General features: G+C 34.5%; 1 protein-coding gene across 2 annotated transcripts in view; it reads left to right on the forward strand.

Moving 5' to 3' along the window:
* LOC131150357 (uncharacterized) overlaps nt 1–9,771 on the forward strand; it is a 30,523-nt gene extending 20,752 nt beyond the window's left edge. For both annotated transcript variants that reach the window (XM_058101040.1, XM_058101049.1), the window contains 2 exons: nt 2,614–2,742; nt 8,843–9,771. In XM_058101040.1, the coding sequence (XP_057957023.1) occupies nt 2,614–2,742; nt 8,843–9,369 (656 nt within the window). In that variant the 3' untranslated portion in view covers nt 9,370–9,771. The remainder of the gene's footprint in view (nt 1–2,613; nt 2,743–8,842) is intronic.
* Nucleotides 9,772–20,811: the final 11,040 nt, after the last annotated feature.

The following is a 20,811-nucleotide window of genomic DNA, read 5'->3' on the forward strand; positions in this document are numbered from 1 at the left end:
ATGTTAGCCCATTTTGATGTTTGGGGTCCTATTTATGTCGCGTAAAAGTTGTGGTTTTAGTGCTTTGGTGACATTTGTTGATGAATGCTCTAGAATGACTTAGTTGCATTTAGTAAAGACCGTTTTAAGTTGTTTAATATCTTTTGTTCCTTCTATTCTCAAATAAGGACTCAATTTGGTATTCAAGATATTTCGTAGTGATAATGCTTAGGAGTACTTTAGTATTCAATTTGCTACCTATATGACTAACTCTAACATGATCCATCAGTTAGCATGTGCTCACACCATAACAAAATTCTTGCAGAGTGAAAAACAGACATATTCTTGAAGTCACTCGAGCCATATTGGTATCAAATGAATGTTCTCAAAGTTTTTTGGAGTGATGTTGTGCTCATCGCTTGCTCTCTCATCAATAAATCGCCATCTTCCGTCCTTGGTGGTGAAATCTCATATTTAATTTTCTTTCCTACGGCTCCTTTGTTCTCTCTTCCTCCTTATATATTCGGGTTAATGTCCTCCATCAATTGAATCCAGGAACGGATTCGTTGGATCCTCGTGTTATCAAATGTATTTTTTTTGGGTTATTCCTATACTCAAAAAGGATCTCGATGTCATAGGTCTGCTTTACATCAATTCTTTCTCTGTTGTTGTCACCTTTTTTGAGTCCACACCATACTATTATGATTCCTTGAGTTCTTCACGCAGTCCTCCTACATCTTCATCGAGTTCAAGTCCTCCTCGTTGCTTGGATCGTCACGATTTGCAAGTGTACGCATGGCGACTCAAGGGAGGAAAAGTCTCCAAAAGCTCCCACTTCTACTCCATAGTTCCCTCGTTTAGGTGATCCTATTTCCCTAGTGATAGCTCCTCTTCTCGCCATTGAAAAGGTAAACACACTTGTACCCAACATCCATCTCTAATTTTGTTTGTTTTGACTTTTCATTTCTTAACACCCTCATACTACTATTTTGTTAGTACTTTGTCTTCTGTTGCTATTCCAAAATCCACTTCTAAAGCCATGTCTCATTATGGGCGGAGGAATGCAATGATAGAAGAGATGCATGCGCTATTGGATAATGATTCCTGGGAGTTGGTACCTCTTGTTCTAATAAATATGTGGTTGGTTTTTGTTGGGTGTACACGTGAAGATTAATTCAGATGGTTTTGTGGCTTTATTGAAGGCCTGCATTCTTGTTAAGGGATATACTTTGGACTATTTAGTATTCAAACACATAGTTCCTTTTTGTCAAACTTGTTTTAGTCTGTTTGTTCATCTCCTCAGCCACCACTTGTCATTGACCTCTAAATTAGTTAGATGTGAGGAATGCTTCCTACATGTTGATCTTCAAAAGGAGGTCTATATGGAGTAACCACTTGAGTTTGTTCTTTAGGGGGAGTCAGACTTAGTGTATCGACTCAAGAAGTCATTATATGGTTTAAAATAGTTTCCCAAGACATGGTTTGGTTGGCTCACTAGTATAGTACTTGCTTTTAGCCTTCCGTGATGTGCAATAGATCATTTGGTATTTTATCACCATATTCCATTTGGTAGAATTTTGCTTATTATGTGCATGGATGATATTGTGATTACTGGTGATGATTATCAAGCTATCCATGGTGTAAAGCATTTCTTGCAGATTAAGTTTCAGATCAAAGATGTGGAACCATTGAAGTACTTCTTGGGTATAGAAGCATTGAGGTCTTATATGGCGACCGTTTTGTCATAAAGTATGTTTTTAATCTTTTAGATGAGTTTGGGATATTGGGATCCAAACCCATTGATACACCTATGGATCCTAATAGTAATAGAGTGCCAAATATATGTGATTTATTGCCCAACATAGGATGATATTGAAGACTTGTTGGAAGACTAGGTTATCTCATAGTTACTTGGCCAAATATATTTTTTTCGCAACAAGTGTTGTGAGTCAATTTCTTGATTCTTTAATAACAAGTCACTAGGATGCATTAATTCTCATCTTAAGATATCTTAAAAGTGCACTTGTGTGAGAGGTCTCTTATATTAGGATTAAAGTCACACTCATGTTTGGGGATAAAACCCAGAGTTCTTTGTTAGCCTTCCATTCAAGAATAATGAGGATATCAACCCTACTAAGGCAAGCCGCAAAGGTACTAATGTAGATTGGGCAAGTCACCTTCGAACAGAAGATTCACAACCGGGTACTATATCTTTGTTGGTGGTAATTTGGTTTCTTGGAGAAGTAAGAAACAAATTGTAGTGGCTGAGACAAGTGCTAAGTCTGAATATATGGCCATGGCTTACATTGTATGCGAACTTGGTTGACTAAAAAACAAGTTGGAAGAACTATGTTTTCCACATTCTTAGTCTATGGAGTTAATGTGTGATAATTAAGCTGCCATTCATATTGCCTTCAAGTCCTTCACCTTTTTCGTGAACTTTTCCATTTATCTTCTTAATAGATATATAGCTTTTGTGGTTAAATCTCCCAAGCATCCGCACTAGTGCAAAACGGATGTGTTTTACTATAGTGAAGCTAATTTCAATTTTTTTTTTTGCTAAAGAGTTGATTATTTCCCATAAGTTCTTGTGGTATCTAATTTGGCTTTATGCAATAATTTTTTTTTTGACAGGTTTATCAGTTGATGGTGATTCACAAGGAGTTGAACGACTCTATGGTGCTATTTCTGCTCATATGTGGCCTGGAATGATCCTTAAATCTGGCAATAAGATCATAGAGCCATCATTTCCTGGAAAACAAGGTACATGTTACTGTTGTAAGTTTTGTTGGAGATGTTTCAAATTCTAGCAGTTTTTGGTTCTTTATTTTGGGGATTAATGGCAGCAGTTTTTTTCTTGGTGTTAATTTTCAGCTGATTTTTTTTTTTTGTTTAATGTCTTCCAACAGCTAAATATTAATGGTAGTATGTGAATGGTGAAATACCATTAATATGTTGCAATAACCAGCTGGAAGTTACTCCTCTATGCAGCTGATAAAAAGGCTACATCCAGTCATTTCCAAAACACAACCAATGAAACATACCTCTTCTTTTTCTTACATACTTCTTCTCTCCACCATCCTGTAGTAGTCTCTGACTCTCTAGTAGATTTCTTGTTATTGTTTTCTTTTCTACCATCTTATTCTTGTTTCTTTTCCTTCCTCCACATTGGGTAACCGTATACATAGCTTCTAAAGCTCTGGAGTTTGTGAGTACACACAAAACCAAACCTAGCTGAGTAATCCTAGAGACCGTGTGCGCTGCGACTATTTGCACCAAAAGATTTTCTTTGCAGACGCAAAACCAATTTTAAGGACGGTGGTCCTACCATGTCTCAACTTCTCTATTTGTAATTGTTTCACTAATATAATTTAAGTTATTTATATTTCATCTTAATTCTTACAACCTAAAATTGAATGACAACCTTCAATCCTACTTCGGAGAAACTGCTGGCTAATCTCACCTGTGTAGAATCTTTTGATGGGACCAATTACAAGTGTTGGAAAGAAAAAATTTATTTTGCCTAGAAAATGCGGTCAGTGGTCTATGTTCTAGAAACTCCTCGGCCTCAACCAGAAGCAAATAATGATCAATTCATATTAAAATGGGAGGAAGATAATGAGAGGTGCGAGAACTACATTCTAAATACTTTGGCAAATGAATTTTATGATGTTTACTGTAAGTATGACATTGCCAAGGAAATATGGGAAATCTTTAACAAGAAGTACATCATGGAAGACGTTGGAACAAGAAATTTGTTTGTAGCAAATTTTTGTGCTACGAGATGACAGATGAAAAAGCAGTATATCCCCAAATTCAAGAATTTCAAAAATTGTTGCTCGATATGTTGGCAGAGGGAATAGAAGTAAATGATGTATTTCAGATAGCTTCCTTGATTGATAAATTGCCACCATCCTGGAATAAGGCTAAGGGAACTTTGATGCACAAGAAGAAGGATATGAACTTAGAATAACTTATCATCTACCTGAGGATAGAAGAAGCTAATAGAAAAATGGCGATTTAGAATAATGAAGTAATGGGAAAGGCAGACTTGGTGGCAGATTGGCAGATGAGATTTAGGGGAAACTTCTAAATTAGGAAACAAGCTAGGGGGAGCTACGACAACAGAAGGTTTAACACTAGAGGAAACAACCAAACCAACAATCGACTACACAACCGAATTAAAAACCGAAGGGGTGATCGAAATAGCAACCATTTTGACAATCAATTGAGATACAACTCCTCCAACATAAAGAAGACATGAGGTAACTGTTATGTTTGTGGTAAACTTGGACATCATGCACCTCATTGTAGGTTTCGCCAGAGGGGTGGTAATAATAGGAGTAGTAGTAATAATAATCATAATAATAATAAGCCCCAAGCTAATATAGTAGAAGATGAGGCGATCGCTGTTGTGGTATCTGAGGTGAATCTTGTGGAAAATCCACATGATTGGGTAGTGGATACCCGTGCCACCACCAAACATATATGTAGCGATCATAATATTTTCAATATATATGAAAAAGTTGATGGGAAATTAGTGTTTATGGGTAATGCTCAATCCTTATCTGTGCTAGGAAAGGGTATTGTGAGCCTTAAGTTTCACCTCTGAAAAAACCTTAAGATTGACTGATGTACATCATGTACCACATATTAGGAGAAACTTTATTTCTGAATCCATTCTTAATAAGTGTTTATGGGTAAAAACCTTAAGATCATAATATTTTCAATATATATGAAAAAGTTGATGGGAAATTAGTGTTTATGGGTAATGGCCAATCCTTATCTGTGCTAGGAAAGGGTATTGTGAGCCTTAAGTTCACCTCTGAAAAAACCTTAAGATTGACTGATGTACATCATGTACCAGATATTAGGAGAAACTTTATTTCTGAATCCATTCTTAATAAGGTTGGTATCAAACTGGTTTTTGAGGAAGATAAATTGATCTTGACGTGTAATGGTGTCTTCCTGCGTAAGGGTTACTGTAATAATGGACTGTTTGTGTTAACTATTATTAATAGTATGAATAAAAATGTTAGTTCTTCTGCTTATTTAGTTGATTCTTTAGATCTTTGGCATGATAGATTAGGACATATAAACTTTGCTTCTGTCAAAAGAATGAGGAACGTAGGTCTAATAGCAAGCTTAGCTAACTCTAACAAAAAAAAATGTGAAATTTGTATAGAAGCTAAATTTACTAGAAAACTCTTTAAATCTGTGACGACTAGAAGTACACAATTATTAGAACTCATCCATAGTGATTTGAGAGATTTTAAAAATCAGATGAGTAGAGATGGTAAAAGATATTACCTAACCTTTGTTGACTTATCAAGATATACAATAGTTTACTTATTAAAATCAAAAGATGAAGCTAAAGATGTTTTTTTTTTTTTTTTTAAAGTTTAAAATAGAAGTGGAAAATAAAAAGGATAGGAAAATTAAAAGATTAAGAATTGATCATGGAGGAGAATACAAATCAAGATTTTTAAGTGAATTTTATGAACAAAATGGAATAATACATGAATAATAGCTCCTTATACACTTGAACAGAATGGTACAGCTGGAAGGAAAAATAGAACATTGAAAGATATAATGTAATGTTAGTGAGTTTAGGTTTACCTTCTAATGTGTTGGGAGAAGCTATTCTATCTACTAATCATATACTCCATAGAATACCACCTAAGAAAAGTGATAAAACACCGTATGAATTATGGAATGACTACAAATCTAATCGAAAATATTTGAAAGTGTGGGGTGTTTAACTAAAGTAGGTTTGCAAGAAGTAAAGAAAAGGAAGATTGGTCGTAAAACTAGTGACAATGTATTTATAGGATATGCTCAAAATAGTATTGTATATAGATTCTTAATTATTAGATCTGATAATAATGCATTACAACCAAATACAATAATAGAAGCATGAGATGCATAATTTTTTGAAAACATATTTCCTTTAAAATGTAAAGAAGAAATAATAGTTAAAACATCTTGTAGAAAAGAAATTTTTGATGACAATGTAAAAAAAAATTGAACTTAGGAAAAGTAAAAGATGTAGAAAGGAAACAATTTTTGAATCTAACTTGGTGACAAATTTTTTAGTTGAAAATGATCCACTTACATATCAAGTTGTTATAAATTCACTTGATGCTATATTTTGGAAACAAGTAATTGAAGATGAATTAGAATCTCTAAAAATAACTAACACATGGGATCTTGTAGATTTACCACTTGGTCATAAAATAATAGGGTGTAAATGAGTATTCAAAAAGAAGTTGAGACCAGATGGTAATATTGATAAATTAAAGTTAGATTAGTAGCCAAAGGGTATAATCAAAAAGAAGGAGAAAATGTTTTTGATACTTATTCACCAGTTACAAAGGTCACAACTATTAGAGTTTTAATAGCCTTAGTTTCTATATATAACCTTTATATACACCATATGGATGTAAAAACTGCATTCTTGAATGGTGATCTAGAAGAAGAAATTTATATGGAACAACCTGAACGTTATAAAGTAGATGGTGCTAAGTATAAAGTTTGAAAAGTAGATGGTGATCTTTGTATGGAGTTAAACTAGCACTTTACAATGGCATGAAAATATCGATAACATTCTTATAATTGATGGATATAAAATTAATGAATCGGATAAATGTTTGTACAACAAATTCGATGGTAATAGTGGTGTAATAATATGTTTGTTGATGATATGTTAGTATTTGACACCAGTTTAGAAATTGTCAACTCAACCAAATTGTTTCTTGCCTCAAAATTAATATGAAAGACTTGGGACAAGCAGACGTAATTCTAGGTATGAGAGTTATACGTGAGCACAATGGTATTTGTGTATCCTAGTCACATCATGCGAAAAAAAAATTGAAAAATTTTGATCATATTGATTGCACACCTATTGAAACTCCTTATGATTTGCAATTAAAGGAAATTAAAGGCGACCCTGTTGCTAAGATGAGTATGCTTGAATAGTGGGTTCTTTAATGCATTTAATGAATTATACACGCCCAGATATTGCATTTGCAGTATGTAAACTTAGTAGATATAATCATAATTCTAGGCATAACCACTGGATAGCACTGAAAAGGGTGTTGAAATATCTTAAGAATACTATAAATTATGGACTATTTTATTGTGGATTCCTTACAGTTGTAGAAGCATTTTTTTTTTATTCTAATGGATATCAGGCACAAATGATATCAAGTCTCTAAGTGGCTATGTTTTAACTTTAGCCAGTGCTGCTGTTTGTTAGAAATCCTAGAAACAGACATGCATAGCGAAGTTCATTATGGAGGCAGAGTTTGTAGCTCTGGAGAAAACACCTAATGAGGCTGATTGGTTAAGGAATATGTTGGCATGTATTCCTTTGTGGGTTAAACGGGTACCACCTCTGTCCATACGTTGTGATTGCCTAGCAGCAATAGCTCGAGGAAATAAGACCCATAATGCTAAGAGCAGACATATATGCCTAAGGCATAAGATAGTAAGAGAATTAATCTCACTTGGAGTGATTACTCTGAGTTATGTGAGATCAGAGAGAAATTTAGCAGATCCTTTGACAAAGGGACTAGCTAGAAAGCTAGTTGATGAAACGTTGAGGGGGGTGGGTCTTAAGCCCTTAACGTAAACTACTAATAATGACAACGCAACTTATGTGATTGGAGATCCCATGAATTAGATCAATGAGTAATACCAAGTTATTGAGTAGTTTGCTAAACACTTTTTTTTTTTTTTGTTTTGCTAATCCTTATGGTGTTGGTATAGTGCAACTACAACGATTGTGAGGTTGAATTTATCTCTTTATGAATCCATTGCTTTTGTTAGGTGGTGTGTTTAGTTGTAGTTACACACTTGTTGGATACACCTATACGACTCTGGAAGTGAGGCTGCTTCTTATAAAAGTTTAGCGGGCTAAAACTTTCTAGAGTATTCTTGAAATCCAAGTATGGTGCATGGCCTATTCGTACCAACCTGTAGGAGCCTTGTGTTTAGATATGTCATGTGAGGTGTATTTATAGAGTTAAACTAAAAGGGGTTGGCTCAAGATTATAAAATTCACCAAGTTCGTCTAGCTCATAGCATACATTCTCTAAGTGCAATTCAAATCGAAAGGTGCATGCCTTTTCATGGTTATCCAACCTTTGTTTTACTTTTATTTTGTTTTGTTTCATAATTTGAAACATGTGGGGAATTGTTGGAGATGTTTCAAATTCTAGCAGTTTTTGGTTCTTTATTTTGTGGATTAGTGGAAGCAGTTTTTTTCCTTGGTTTTAATTTTTTGCTGTTGTTTTTGTTTAATGTCTTTCAACAGCTGGATATTAATGGTAGTATTTGAATGGTCAAATACCATTAATCTGCTGCAATAACTGGCTGGAAGTTGCTCCTCAATGCAGAGCCTATAAAAAGGCTACCTCCAGCCCTTTCCAAAACACAACCAAAGAAACATCTTACATACTCTTCTCTCTCCACCATTCATTAGTACTCTCTAGTAGATATCTTCTTATTATTTTCTTTTCTATCATTTTATTCTTGTTTCTTTTCCTTCCTCCACATTGGGTAACCGTTTTGCTATAGCTCCTAAAGCTTCGGAGTTGTGAGTGTACACAAACACGAGCCTAGTTGAGTAATCCTGGAGACTCTGCGTGCTTTGACTATTTGCTCCTAGAGTTTTTCTTTGTAGGTGCAAAATCGTTTTTAGGGACAGTGATCCTACCACGCCTCAGCTTCTCTATTTGTAATTGTTTCACTAATTTAATTTAAGTTTTTTATTTTTATTTTTTTTATTATATCTTAATTCTTACAAGTTTAACTCACACTAGTTAACTGGATTGCTAAATGTTTTTTCTCCCATGCTTAGACTTGTCAGAAGAAGAATCTGATTACGAAATTGAGTATGAAGTCCTATCAGATGGTTCAGCTGAACCATGGGATGGCACAGATGAAGAATGGGTGTCTGCAGATGGTCCTGTTGCAACTGCAGTTCTAGGGAGTGCAGATATTCAGACTACTGATATGAAGGGATGTGATCAAGGGAAAGGAATTAAATATGATGGAGAAAACCTGCAGCCTTCTACGTCAGGGGCTCCATTGCAGGAACGGATGGAAATAGAAATGGTACCCAAAGAAGATGGATTTTCTGAAGCCGCAGAGCGAAGCGAAGATGGACCCAAAGAATATGGATCCATTGACAGGGATTTGGAGCCAGATGAGGGTACGCTTTTTGAATTTGAGGATTTGGAACAGTTGATGTCTGAAATTGGGAATGTGCGGGACAGTTTGAGGTTGATGCCTGATTTTCAGAGGAGAGAAATGGCAGCAAAGCTGGCAATGAAAATGGCTTTAATGTTTGGAGACAGCAGTGGAGACGAGGAGGGATTTGATTGATAAATAAGAGGGGATAATTTTGTTGTGGGCAGAAAATTAGTGGTGTGAGGGGGTGGTCATCCCTGAATCTTAATCCTGAATTTATCCATGAAATAATTTATAAGCGTGGAAACTAGCGAGTATGGTGGATGGGCTCCTGGGAAAACTTATTGCACTGCTTTTGCTCTAATTGCCTTCAGCTGGAGATGTTCATGCATTGGTGTTAAAAATATCTTGGAAAGCAGAATTATATGAGGAACTTACAATTTTGCAAATGTAAGGTATGTATCTTGAATACCATTTTACTATTGAGAAAGAGTGACGTTTCCTTCTGTAACCGTGTGCATTTTAACAGTAGATGGCCTGTAATGCCTTCTGCATTTGCTACACCTTATTGCTGGAAATAATACCAAATTTCCTAAATGATCACTTGTTACATTTGATTCTAACTCAGTTTCCCAATTGAATGGGACATTTATTTTTGAACCCTAAAATCTTTTGACTTAATTATAAGCCATGGAGGATGCATGATACTTGATGCATTCACAAAATATAAGGTAAATGTTTGTGAAATTTATGGAAGCGAAAAGGAACAGAAGCATTCTGACTCACTGGCGTTTCAGTTTAACAAAGGAAAGACATGCTCCAGTTGTTTCAATCAAAATAGTTTTTACTCACTCAAAATTGGGCTTTCCTAAAAGATGACTTCTCATTCAAGTGGCTTTTCCCCCTTTCACTTTCTTAAAAGGTCAGGAAATTGTTCTTTTCCTGTAAAATGAAAAGTTAACCTTTTAAGATTTGTCAAAAACTAGTTTTTCTCAAATTTGGCTTAAAAATTTATTTTCCAAAGTAAAATAAAAATCTTTCAAAAAATTAGAAAAATGTTTTTCCTTTAAAATGATATTTAATCTTTTAAGATTTGCTTAAAAGGTTATTTTTCAAAGTAAAAGAAAAATATTGCTTAAAATTAGGGAAAATGTTGTTATTTAAAACTTTCCTTTCAATTTTAAGGGTATTCTACGATCACAGAGCACACTTGAAGCATTTCTCCATTTTACCTAACTTGCTTTAACTCTGTGTATTACATCATCCTCTATTTCTTCTTCAGCTTGCATAATAGATCTAAGGTATTGAAATTTATAAGTGCTATTTATTTCTTCATTATTGAGTTTAACTTTGTCTCCAATGTTCCTCCTATCAATACTAAAATTACATTTCATATATTTAGTCTTATTTTTACTTATCCTAAAGCTTATAGATTTCAAAGCTTCTTTCCATAATTCTAACTCAGCGTCAACTCGGTCCCTAGTTTCGTAAATTAATACAATATTATCTACAAACAACATACACCATGAAACTTCCTTTTGAATACTCGTAGTCAATTGGTCTATCACTAAGGTAAAAAGATAAGGACTCAAAGTAGATCCTTGATATACACCTATGGTGATTGAAAATTTTCTAGTTTCTCCATCTATAGTCCTTACATTAGTTATTACTCCATCGTATATATCCTTAATGACATCGATATACCTACTACATATACCATTTTTTTTTTTCTAAAACCCACCATAGAACTTCCTTAGGTATCCTATCATATGCTTTTTTAAGGTCAATAAATATCATATGTAAGTCCTTCTTTTCCTTAAAATTTTCTATTAATCTTTTTAAAAGATATATAACTTCAATGGTAGATCTCCTAGGCATAAAACCAAATTGATTTTCTGAGACCTTCGTTTCTAACCTTAATCTTTGTTCAACTATTCATACTCATAGTTTCATCGTATGACTCATAAGTTTAATTCCACAATAGTTATTACAATTTTGAATATCTTATTTATTTTTATATGTAGGTATTAAAGTATTTTTCCTCCATTTATCTAACATTTTTATAGTTTTTATTATTATATTAAATAAATTAGTTAATCATATAATTCTGTTATTATCTAAGCATTTCCAAACTTCAATTGGGATGTTAGCTGGTCCTATAGCTTGTTTATTTTTCATTTTTTTAGTGCACACTTAACTTCGTTAACTCTAATTTTGCGAATAAATCTAATATTTTTAGTCTTTTCCTTATTTAACAAATTTAAGTTTAAGCCTTTTATTTGATTTTCATTAAACAACTGACTAAAGTAATTTCGTCATCTTTCTTTAATGTCTTCGTCCTTGACCAAGATAACATCCTCCTCCTCACTTTTTATATATTTTACATTTCTTAGGTCCTTACTCTTCCTTTCTCTAGTTTTAGTAAGTTTAAATATATCTTTTTCCTATTCTTTTGTATCTAATCTACCATACAAACTATTAAATAATTTGTATTTAGCTTCACTAATGACATTTTTTGCATCTTTTCTTACCTCCTTATACTTTTCAAAGTTATCAATGTTTCCATATTTTTGCCACGTTTTATACCAAATTATTTTTATCTTTACGGCCTTTTGTACATCTTTAACCCACCACCAACTTTATTTACTATTCGAGAATTTTCCCTTTGATTCATCTAAATTCTCTTTTTCTATCTTTTTAATAGAGCTAGCTAATCTACTTAAAAGAGTATGTGTATCTATCTCATCCTCTATAGTCCAATCCCCATATTTGATTATTTTATCTTTAAATTTTATTATACATTTTCCTTTTGGGTTCCACCACCTAGTTTTTATACATTGGTTTATTTTATCATTTTTCTTCAATTTTTTAATACATATATAACACTAAGACTTTATGTTGTGTGGTTAGACTTTCACCTGGAATAACTTTACAATCCTTGCACTATAAACGATCTACCCTTCTAGTTCAAAAAAAAAAAAAAAAATCTATTTGACTTTTATTTTGTCCACTTTTAAAGGTGATTAAGTGTTCTTCTCTCTTCTTAAAGCAAATATTCATTATACTAAAATCATATGGCATAGCCAAGTCTAAGATCATCTCCCCAAACTCATTTTTGTCTTTATATCAATGATCTCTATGTATCCTCTCATAATTTTTATTATTTCTTTCAATGCGTCCATTCAGATCTCCTCCTATAAATATTTTCTCGGTCCCTGGTATGCCTTGTATAATACTATCCATATCTTCCCAAAATTGTCTCTTAAGATTTTTTGTTAAGTCGACTTTAGGAGCATAAACACTAATGATATTTATTATTTCTTATCCTCATACCATCTTGATTTTTATAATTCTATACCCTATTCTATTTACATCAACAACGCTACCTTTTAAGTTTTTGTATATAATAATTCCTACTCCATTCATATGTTTTTCTTTTCCAATATACCAAAGTTTAAATCTTGATTTATCAATTTCTCTAGTTTTCTCTCCCACCCACTTAGTTTTTTGAAGGCAAATTACATTAGTTCTTCTTTTGATCATTGTATCCAAAATTTCCATACTTTTACTCATAAGTGTCCTTATATTTTAAGTTGCTAATCTAATCCTAGTAACCTGAAATAACTTTACCTGCCCTTGTCCAGAATGATATAGGAACCCTCGCATATTTGACACCGTACCTAGGCACTGACACGGTGCATCGCTTCGGGGTGATGACCTAGCCCACCCTCGCCCACTTTTCACTACACCCGAGTGTTACAAGTGCAACGCATCGCTTGTAGGGGACACCTTAGCAAATATTCGGTAAGGATTCATATCATAGTGATCTGACAAATTTTACGCTGGCTATCAGCTACTTAACGCAACCCTCCTCCTTTACTCGGGCTTGGGACTGACTGTGTGTGACTACATAGCCTTTGATAAGGCATAAAATTCAATTCCAAATCAAATGGGCCATTACGTGAGATCAATGGACATTAAAGGATAATTAAAAGTGCAATAATGCATTTGTGATCCCCCTAATAAAAATTAGTGAATTAAGGGTTTATAAATCCAATGAAGGTTCATAACTCCTCCCTAAATCCATCTTGTTAGCCTTGTTGGCTACAATATCATATTTAATGTGTTTTGATGACATTAACCTATTTGTGTGTTCCTAGTGTTTTCCTATCTTTACAGTTATAGTTAATAGAGGTACAAGTGGCAAATGCTTGAAGTACCAAGTGAGAGGCAAATATTGGACCGAGCAGGTGTCAAGAAGGAAAGATCAAATGGACACATACTCGGAAGGACCCAAGCACAACCGGATGTTTTATAATTGTTGAATTATTTTTAATAAGGGTTGTGTGAGTGGTAGGTTCAGTTTGTAACTCTTTTGTTTTGTTTTTGCATGATTTTTGAGCAAGAATTGAGCAAAACACATGCATACTAGGATACATGAGTTCATAGGATTGCATTAAAGACATAAACACAAACTCACTTTTCATGGTTTTCAAAGTTAAACTTAAAGAGTTTGTTAAATGAATCCTAAACTCAAAATATGGTTTCAAAGGGACAATTTTTTAACATCTTGGTTTTACAAACATTTTCATACTTGGTCCCAAATGTGTCAAAACGAGTCTTATGTCCAAAAGCTTCAAAGAAGTCAAGTATTTTTCACAAAAGGACATACTAACATATAAGATATCAAACAAGCTTTCAAATGGATTTTTACTAACAATATCTTATAATCAAGGGGAAACTCACTTGAACAAGTTTTGAACTTCATTAGACTTAATATCTTTCTCATATTTTTTCCAAGAAATGTTTTAAGTGTTAAAAGGTTTTTTGAACAAAAAATAAACAGTATGTGAGTTTCAGCCCTAGGTGACTCGTCGACTAGTATATATGAGGAACTTGTTGACATACACAAGGTACTCGTCGACGAAAAGATCCCGAGAGCACTTGAAATTGCAAAGGTGACTCGTTGACGAATACAAGGGATTCGTCGACTGGTGTGTGAAGGTGACTTGTCGACGTATACAGGAGAATTGTTGACGAAGAGATACCGAGACCCACCTGAGACTTGTAGAGGAGTATCGTTGACAAGAACAAGCACTCGTCGACTAGTGTGTATGTGGGGCTCGTCTACGTGTATGTGGACTCATCGACGAGCGGTCTTGAGCCCATCGTCCTAACGGGCAGCAAACGACTAGTTTTGGTTGGGGATTGCTCCCAACGGCTAGTTAACAACTATTAGGGGCTTTGGGCTATAAATACAAGTTCCTAAACTTGTTTAGGAAGGTTTTTGATTATTGTTGATCATATTTGTGAGAAATATATTTAAATCCAAAAACCTAGCACATTGCACCTTGCATATAGTTCATATTCACAAAGTGCTTAAACTCTCACCCTTTAAATCTTGTTTGAATCATTTCTTGAGAGAGTTGTGTGAGGTTTGAGTTGTAAATCATACTTGTTCATTGTAAGGAGCATTCTTTGTGATCTTCCATCTTCTTATGAAAGGTTCTTTGTGAACCAAGTTGTAAGGTTCTTTGTGAACTGAATCGGTAAAGACTCTTTGTGAGCGATAGGGATTTGTTCCTGAGTTTGTAAGGCTTGGTCCGCTGGGGAAGGAGCGATTGTGATGGATTGTGGAATCCTTGGTTTGGTGTTAAGGCATGGACGTAGGCTGGGTGTTGAACCACGTTAAAAACTCGGTGTTAAGCTTTTATCTCCCTACTCTTTATTGTTTATCTTGTGCATGATTTAAATTCCATATATCGTGATATAATTGCTTGAATTTTTCCAAGTATTTTGTTTTGTAGAGAGAATTTTTGATACGCAAAAAGAGCCATTCACCCCCCTTGACTCTATTGTATATCCGCTGCAAGGCATATCGTATATACTCTCGGGTTATGACGTTTAACACATCTTAATGGGAAAATTAACAAAAGGGGGGCTTGGACAATTATAAAAGGGACACTATAGGAAAATGGGAGGCATCTCAGAAAAACTTAATCTTATAACTATTGTCATTCATCCATATATCCTCTCATTTTTCATTTTCTTGACTTCGACATTGAAGTGATCCCCCAAAGCATCCCAAAGGTCCTTTAAGCCTTTCTCGTTTTCTTTCTTTAGATGGCCTAAGTCGTGACTGATCATCCTCCTCCTTAGGGCTGGAATGGCTATACCTAGTAGAACCTTTAGAATGCTCCATAGAAATACTTGGTGCAAAGTTGTTCAAAATCTTTTTAGACTTCCACCCCTTATACTTCTTAAGGATGGAATGGATTATAGTAGGAATCTTTGTTTGTATAATATAAGAGTTTTCTTCCTCCAAGGCTTTTATACTAGTAGCATCTGAGATCATTTGCCTTTGTGAATTAGTAACATGCTCCCTAGATTCCAACACCACTTAATGGATCTCTTCAATTTTCACCTCTATAGTGAGGGTCATAGTAGCAAGCTATAAACCCAGAGAATAGAGTTAAATTTTGCAAATGAAGATTAAAATAAAAATGATAGGAGAATGGATTCTTTCGATATGCTTTATGACAAGATTCCAATATCTTAGGCATCATCATCCTTATCTCCATAGAATCCTTGGAGAGGACAACTCGAAGGAGAACTCTAGAGGAGATTAAAGGACTGTGCAGAGTAGATCCATGATAAACAGTCTCAAATTTGCAGGTGACACTTCCTATTGAGTATAAAGCTCGTAAAATACAAGGACCTAGGAAGATGTGATAAAAGAGCCTTTCTTTTTGCTTGAGAAGCCTCCTTTGTTTATTTTTTCTAGGCAACTTCCTCCAGCTTGTAGATTAGGATTTTATTGGTCTCCTCTGTATTTGGACGAAGTCGGTGAACGATAGATATTGGGTCCCGAACTTGTGTAGCAAACTTCTGAGAAGGTCAGATTGATTAGGGATAGGATTAAATTAGCTTAGAGTTGGCACAAGAGTTACACGGATGTGCGCCGTCGGGAATTGGAATTCGAGGTGAAGGGTAAGATATTCTTGAGGATCGCTACGATGAAGGGAGTGATGAGGTTTGGGAAGAAGGGCAAGTTGAGCCCAAGGTATATAAGATCATTCGAGGTACTTGAGCCTGTGGGTCTAGTGGCCTACAGGATTGCACTACCTACAGTGCTCTTTAGGATCTACAATGTGTTCCACGTATCTATGTTGAGGAAGTACATTTCGGACTCGTCACATGTGATTAGTTATGAATCTTTGGAGATTGGGGATGTTTTGGTGTATGAGGAGATACCCGTTCAGATTTTGGACCAGAAGGTACAAAAGCTGCATACCAAGGAGATATCGTTAGTGAAAGTGTTGTAGCGGAATCACGCGGTTGAGGAAGTTTCTTGGGAATTAGAGACGGAGATACGCTGGATATATCCACAATTGTTATGAGGAATAGAGTTACAGAGTTGATTAGATAGGTATATAATGTTTTTGTTATTTAGAGTGATAATATATGGTTAGTCTCTGGGAGGGTTTTGTGATAATGTGAACTCCCGAGACACTGTGTATGTAACCACGGTATTTCTCTGTCATAAGTGAGGGTATGTAATAAATTTGGGATGGGGTTGCTATGTGGGTGGCTGCTGGCTCTTCCTATAGTTGGGTATGCGTTTTGGTATATTGATGAGTTAGCGAGCAAGAGATTGCAAATTTCGAGGACAGAATTTTTGTAAGGAGGGGAGGTTGTAAGAACCCAACTCGAGAAATGTGAATTAAACAAATAAGAAAAGGGGAAGGAATTTAAAAAGGTGAAAACAGCAGGGCTCGTTGACGAGGCTCCTTCTCTCGTCGACGAAGTCCCTTTGATGGCTCCTTGGCGAGATTCAGAGGCTCATTTACTAGAGGATACCAAGAGATTTTTGGAATCTCATGTTCGTCGATGAGGCCAACTCCATCGTTGACGAATGCCTTTCTTCTGTTCGTAAACGAGCATTCCAATTCGTTGACGAGGCCGACCGGGTCAAAGGTCTATAAGTTAAATTTTTGGTTGCTTCATTACTAATAAAACTCAAATCCTCTCTCTCTCTCTCTAGAATTCGAAGGAGAATTTCTCTCTAGGATCTCGGGCCATCTGTTACTTGAATCAACGATCCAACGTTACCACGTGGATCAAGAGGAAAACCTCTATGATTGTAGCAGATCGGATTTTCGTTTTGAGGATTTTCGGGGTTTATCCCGAAATCGAGGTAAGAGTCTAAGTTAGTTTTGGTTCGGTAGATCTATAGTAGGTAGGATTGTATTGAAGTATTGTTCTCCGGTTTTTAGATTTTGGGAACTCGGTTCGTTGTTTTGGAGCCGTATAATTCGTGTTTCAATTTTCGGGGAAAGGTAAGGGGATTTTGTTTATATCAGTTATTTTTGAAATATGAATTAGTAAAACTGTGGTTTACGATGATACAAATGTTTTGGTTACTTATTTGGAAAAATCTATTGGGTGAAATTATGGGATTTTCGGGTTTATGATTTTTGGGAAAATTGGGGTTTCGGGTATCATCTCAGTTTCTGTTGGAACATCATATTTTGAATAAATTGTATTATAGGGATAACCGTACCTTTATTTATGTTAAACTGTATTCTTGAAGTAATTATGATGTAATTGTTTATTTACCCAAATAAGTGTGGCATGAGCTTGTGTATTTAAATGATTTAAGTTGTGAATCGTTGAAATGAGATATAAGAACAGAAGTTCTAAATTGTTCCAGGTTTTGTGAAAATGTCGAGTCGGAATAATATCGTGGAGGATATATCAAAGCGGACCAAATTAAAATGCCGCAGGCTAAGATATTGAACCGAGTCAGAATAATACCATAGCCGGCCGAGTCGGTTAACTACCGTAGGCTCAGATATCTGGCTTGAGGCCGAGGGTGTGAAATACCACCTATGATTCCGATTTATCACCGAAAGGTGTGAGACAACAGATTTGCGCCGGTTAAATGCCGTGGAGGCTTATGCTATGTCAGGTTACCGGGGGATCCATATAATGCGGCCAACTTAGGTCGAAGAGTGTGACAACACTGATAGATCGATGTGATTTGTGAACTATATTGGAACTGTATTGTAAAAAATACTGGAATTGTGAAATGTTATGTTTTATTGTTGAAATAAACACTCATGTGTCCACACACTAATATAACCTGATTCTCCCTTATTAAGAAGTGTCTCACCTCAATCCTTTAAGTAGCTGACACTAGCGTTCTAGTGTTTTGGGAGTGTGGTTATTGGTTAGAGCTGTATTAGCACTTGTGTAAGTACTAAACTATGGTCGTGATGTCTTTTTGAGTTATGTAGACACCCAGGGGTACATTTTGTATTATGGGACTTAGATTCTGGTTTTGTATAGATGTCTGGTATGGTGTTATGAATGTAATAGGTTGAATATTTTCGTTGCTTATATTGTGTATGTGATGGTGTATAGGGTATACGAGAACCCTACGAGGTCAGACCCTTATATTGCGTAGTATCATTGATGGTTGTATGATATAGAGATATGTTAAGTTACTAAATCACACCCTAAGACCCATTTCGGGGTTCGGGGCGTGACAGACGTACTACACAAGGTTGATCTACTCTCTTCAGATCCCACTGTTCAGAATTTAGCAAGAGCTAGATTGGACCTTGTCCACGAGTACAGTCGACGGATCCCTATACTTCGACAGGCCCCGCCTCCACGAGGAGGTCAACCAGCTCTAGTATGAGGAGGTCGAGCAGCTTCCTCTAGTTGTCCATCGAGTCCGGCCTTCTTGCCGCCCGTTATACATGCGGAGTATGTATTCGGCCTGTTCGCACCGTATGCGCCTTCGACAGGGGCTGATATTGTGGGTCCGTCTAATAAACAGGTAGACGCCTCGTATGACTCTGCTGCCACCCTATCAATGTCATGCCTATTAGACGTCCTTCTCGATGCGGAGGAGGTGGATGCACCAGCTATGCCACCTCGGTCTTCTCCAGAGCCTTCATATGCGTTAGCTCGATGCAATACCTATTGGCGGAGATGTTGGACATACAGCACATCGACGGGACAAGACACCAGACACAGATGAGCAGCCAGTGCAGACATAAACGGCAGCCACCCCGAAATCGGAGATGACCTCCATGTGGCACGGAGTAGTAGGATCGATTATTTTTATTTCATTTGTATGACATCTTTTTTTTTTTTCTTTTGTATAATATCGTTGCATTATTTATATATAATTAAGAATATTTATTCATTTTCTACAGCATGTATATGTGAATGAAAATTTCGATTGATAGGTATGAATGAAAGTTGTAAATGAGTGTTGTGACCATTCCCCCTTTCCCAATTAAAATTATTTTCTTTTAATAGTTGCATGGATTTGAACAAGTGCTCTTATGTATTGTTTCCCACAAACTTATACATGAAACATTTGAACATGTGCTCTTGTAAACATACTGGTATCGATTATTTAAGAAAAACATTTTCTTTGAACATGTGCATAGATGAGATATGATCATTTTTTAAAAGAAGACTCTACCAAAATTTTTTCATTAATTTGATACTATAAATGTGTATGAAAGTTGTGAATGAAATTTGCGAACATATTAGTATCGATTGTTTAAGAAAAATGTTTTCTTTAAACAAGTGTATGGATGAGATATGATCATTTTTTAAAAGGAGCCTCTGTCGAAATTTTTACAATAATTTGATAGTTTGAATGTGTATGAAAATTGTGAATGAAATTTATGAACATATTGGTATCAATTGTCTAGAAAAAATGTTTTATTTAAATAGGTACATGTGTGAGATATGATCATTTTTTAAAAGGAGATTCTGTCGAAATTTTTATAGTAATTTGATACGTTGAATGTGTATGAAAGTTGTGAATGAAATTTGTAAACAAACTAGTATCGATTGGTTAGGAAAAATATTTTTTTTGAATAGATGCATGAATGACTATAATCATTTTTAAAAGAAGATTTTGCCGAAATAAGTATTATTATAAGTGACATTTGATTGTATTTAAATAAGTGTTATTATTAATTTTAAATATAATTTAAATTAAAATTATTAAGATTTTTAATTAATAATTTTAATAATTATTTTTTATTTAATTTTTAAATATTTTCTACTAATTAAAATAATATAAAATTTTTCTTTTAATTAAAAATAATTTTATTATTAGTGTATATATGACTGTTATATTAATTTATGATAAAAATGAAATTTTTAATTAAATTAAAAATTTTAATTTATTCTATGTGAAAGTTTAAATTAATAAATAATTCTTTGCTCCGATAATTTAATTTATTATTATTATTATAATAAATAAATAAATAAGGAAAATACAAAAAATTGAAATAGTTCATATTGTAATAAATAAATTACAAATTATAGATTACAGTTAAAAAAATTTTTGAAAATAAAATACTTAGGATTATTAATAAAAAATATATAAGTAAATGTATAGTAAATCTCGCTAAATCAAGTAACGATATCTAAATGATAGGCCAATCCAATGTTGAGCAAGCAAATCACGTTATTTGGTTCAGCAAAATTTGCTTAAAATACGTTGTAAATTTGTTTAAATCTCATCATTCTGAAAAATATTTTTTTCGAACAAGATATTATTTAATATATTATTTTAAATAATAATAAATCGGAAAAAAC

The sequence above is a fragment of the Malania oleifera genome, chromosome 1 (genome assembly GCF_029873635.1).
Source record: "Malania oleifera isolate guangnan ecotype guangnan chromosome 1, ASM2987363v1, whole genome shotgun sequence".
Taxonomy (NCBI): domain Eukaryota; kingdom Viridiplantae; phylum Streptophyta; class Magnoliopsida; order Santalales; family Ximeniaceae; genus Malania; species Malania oleifera.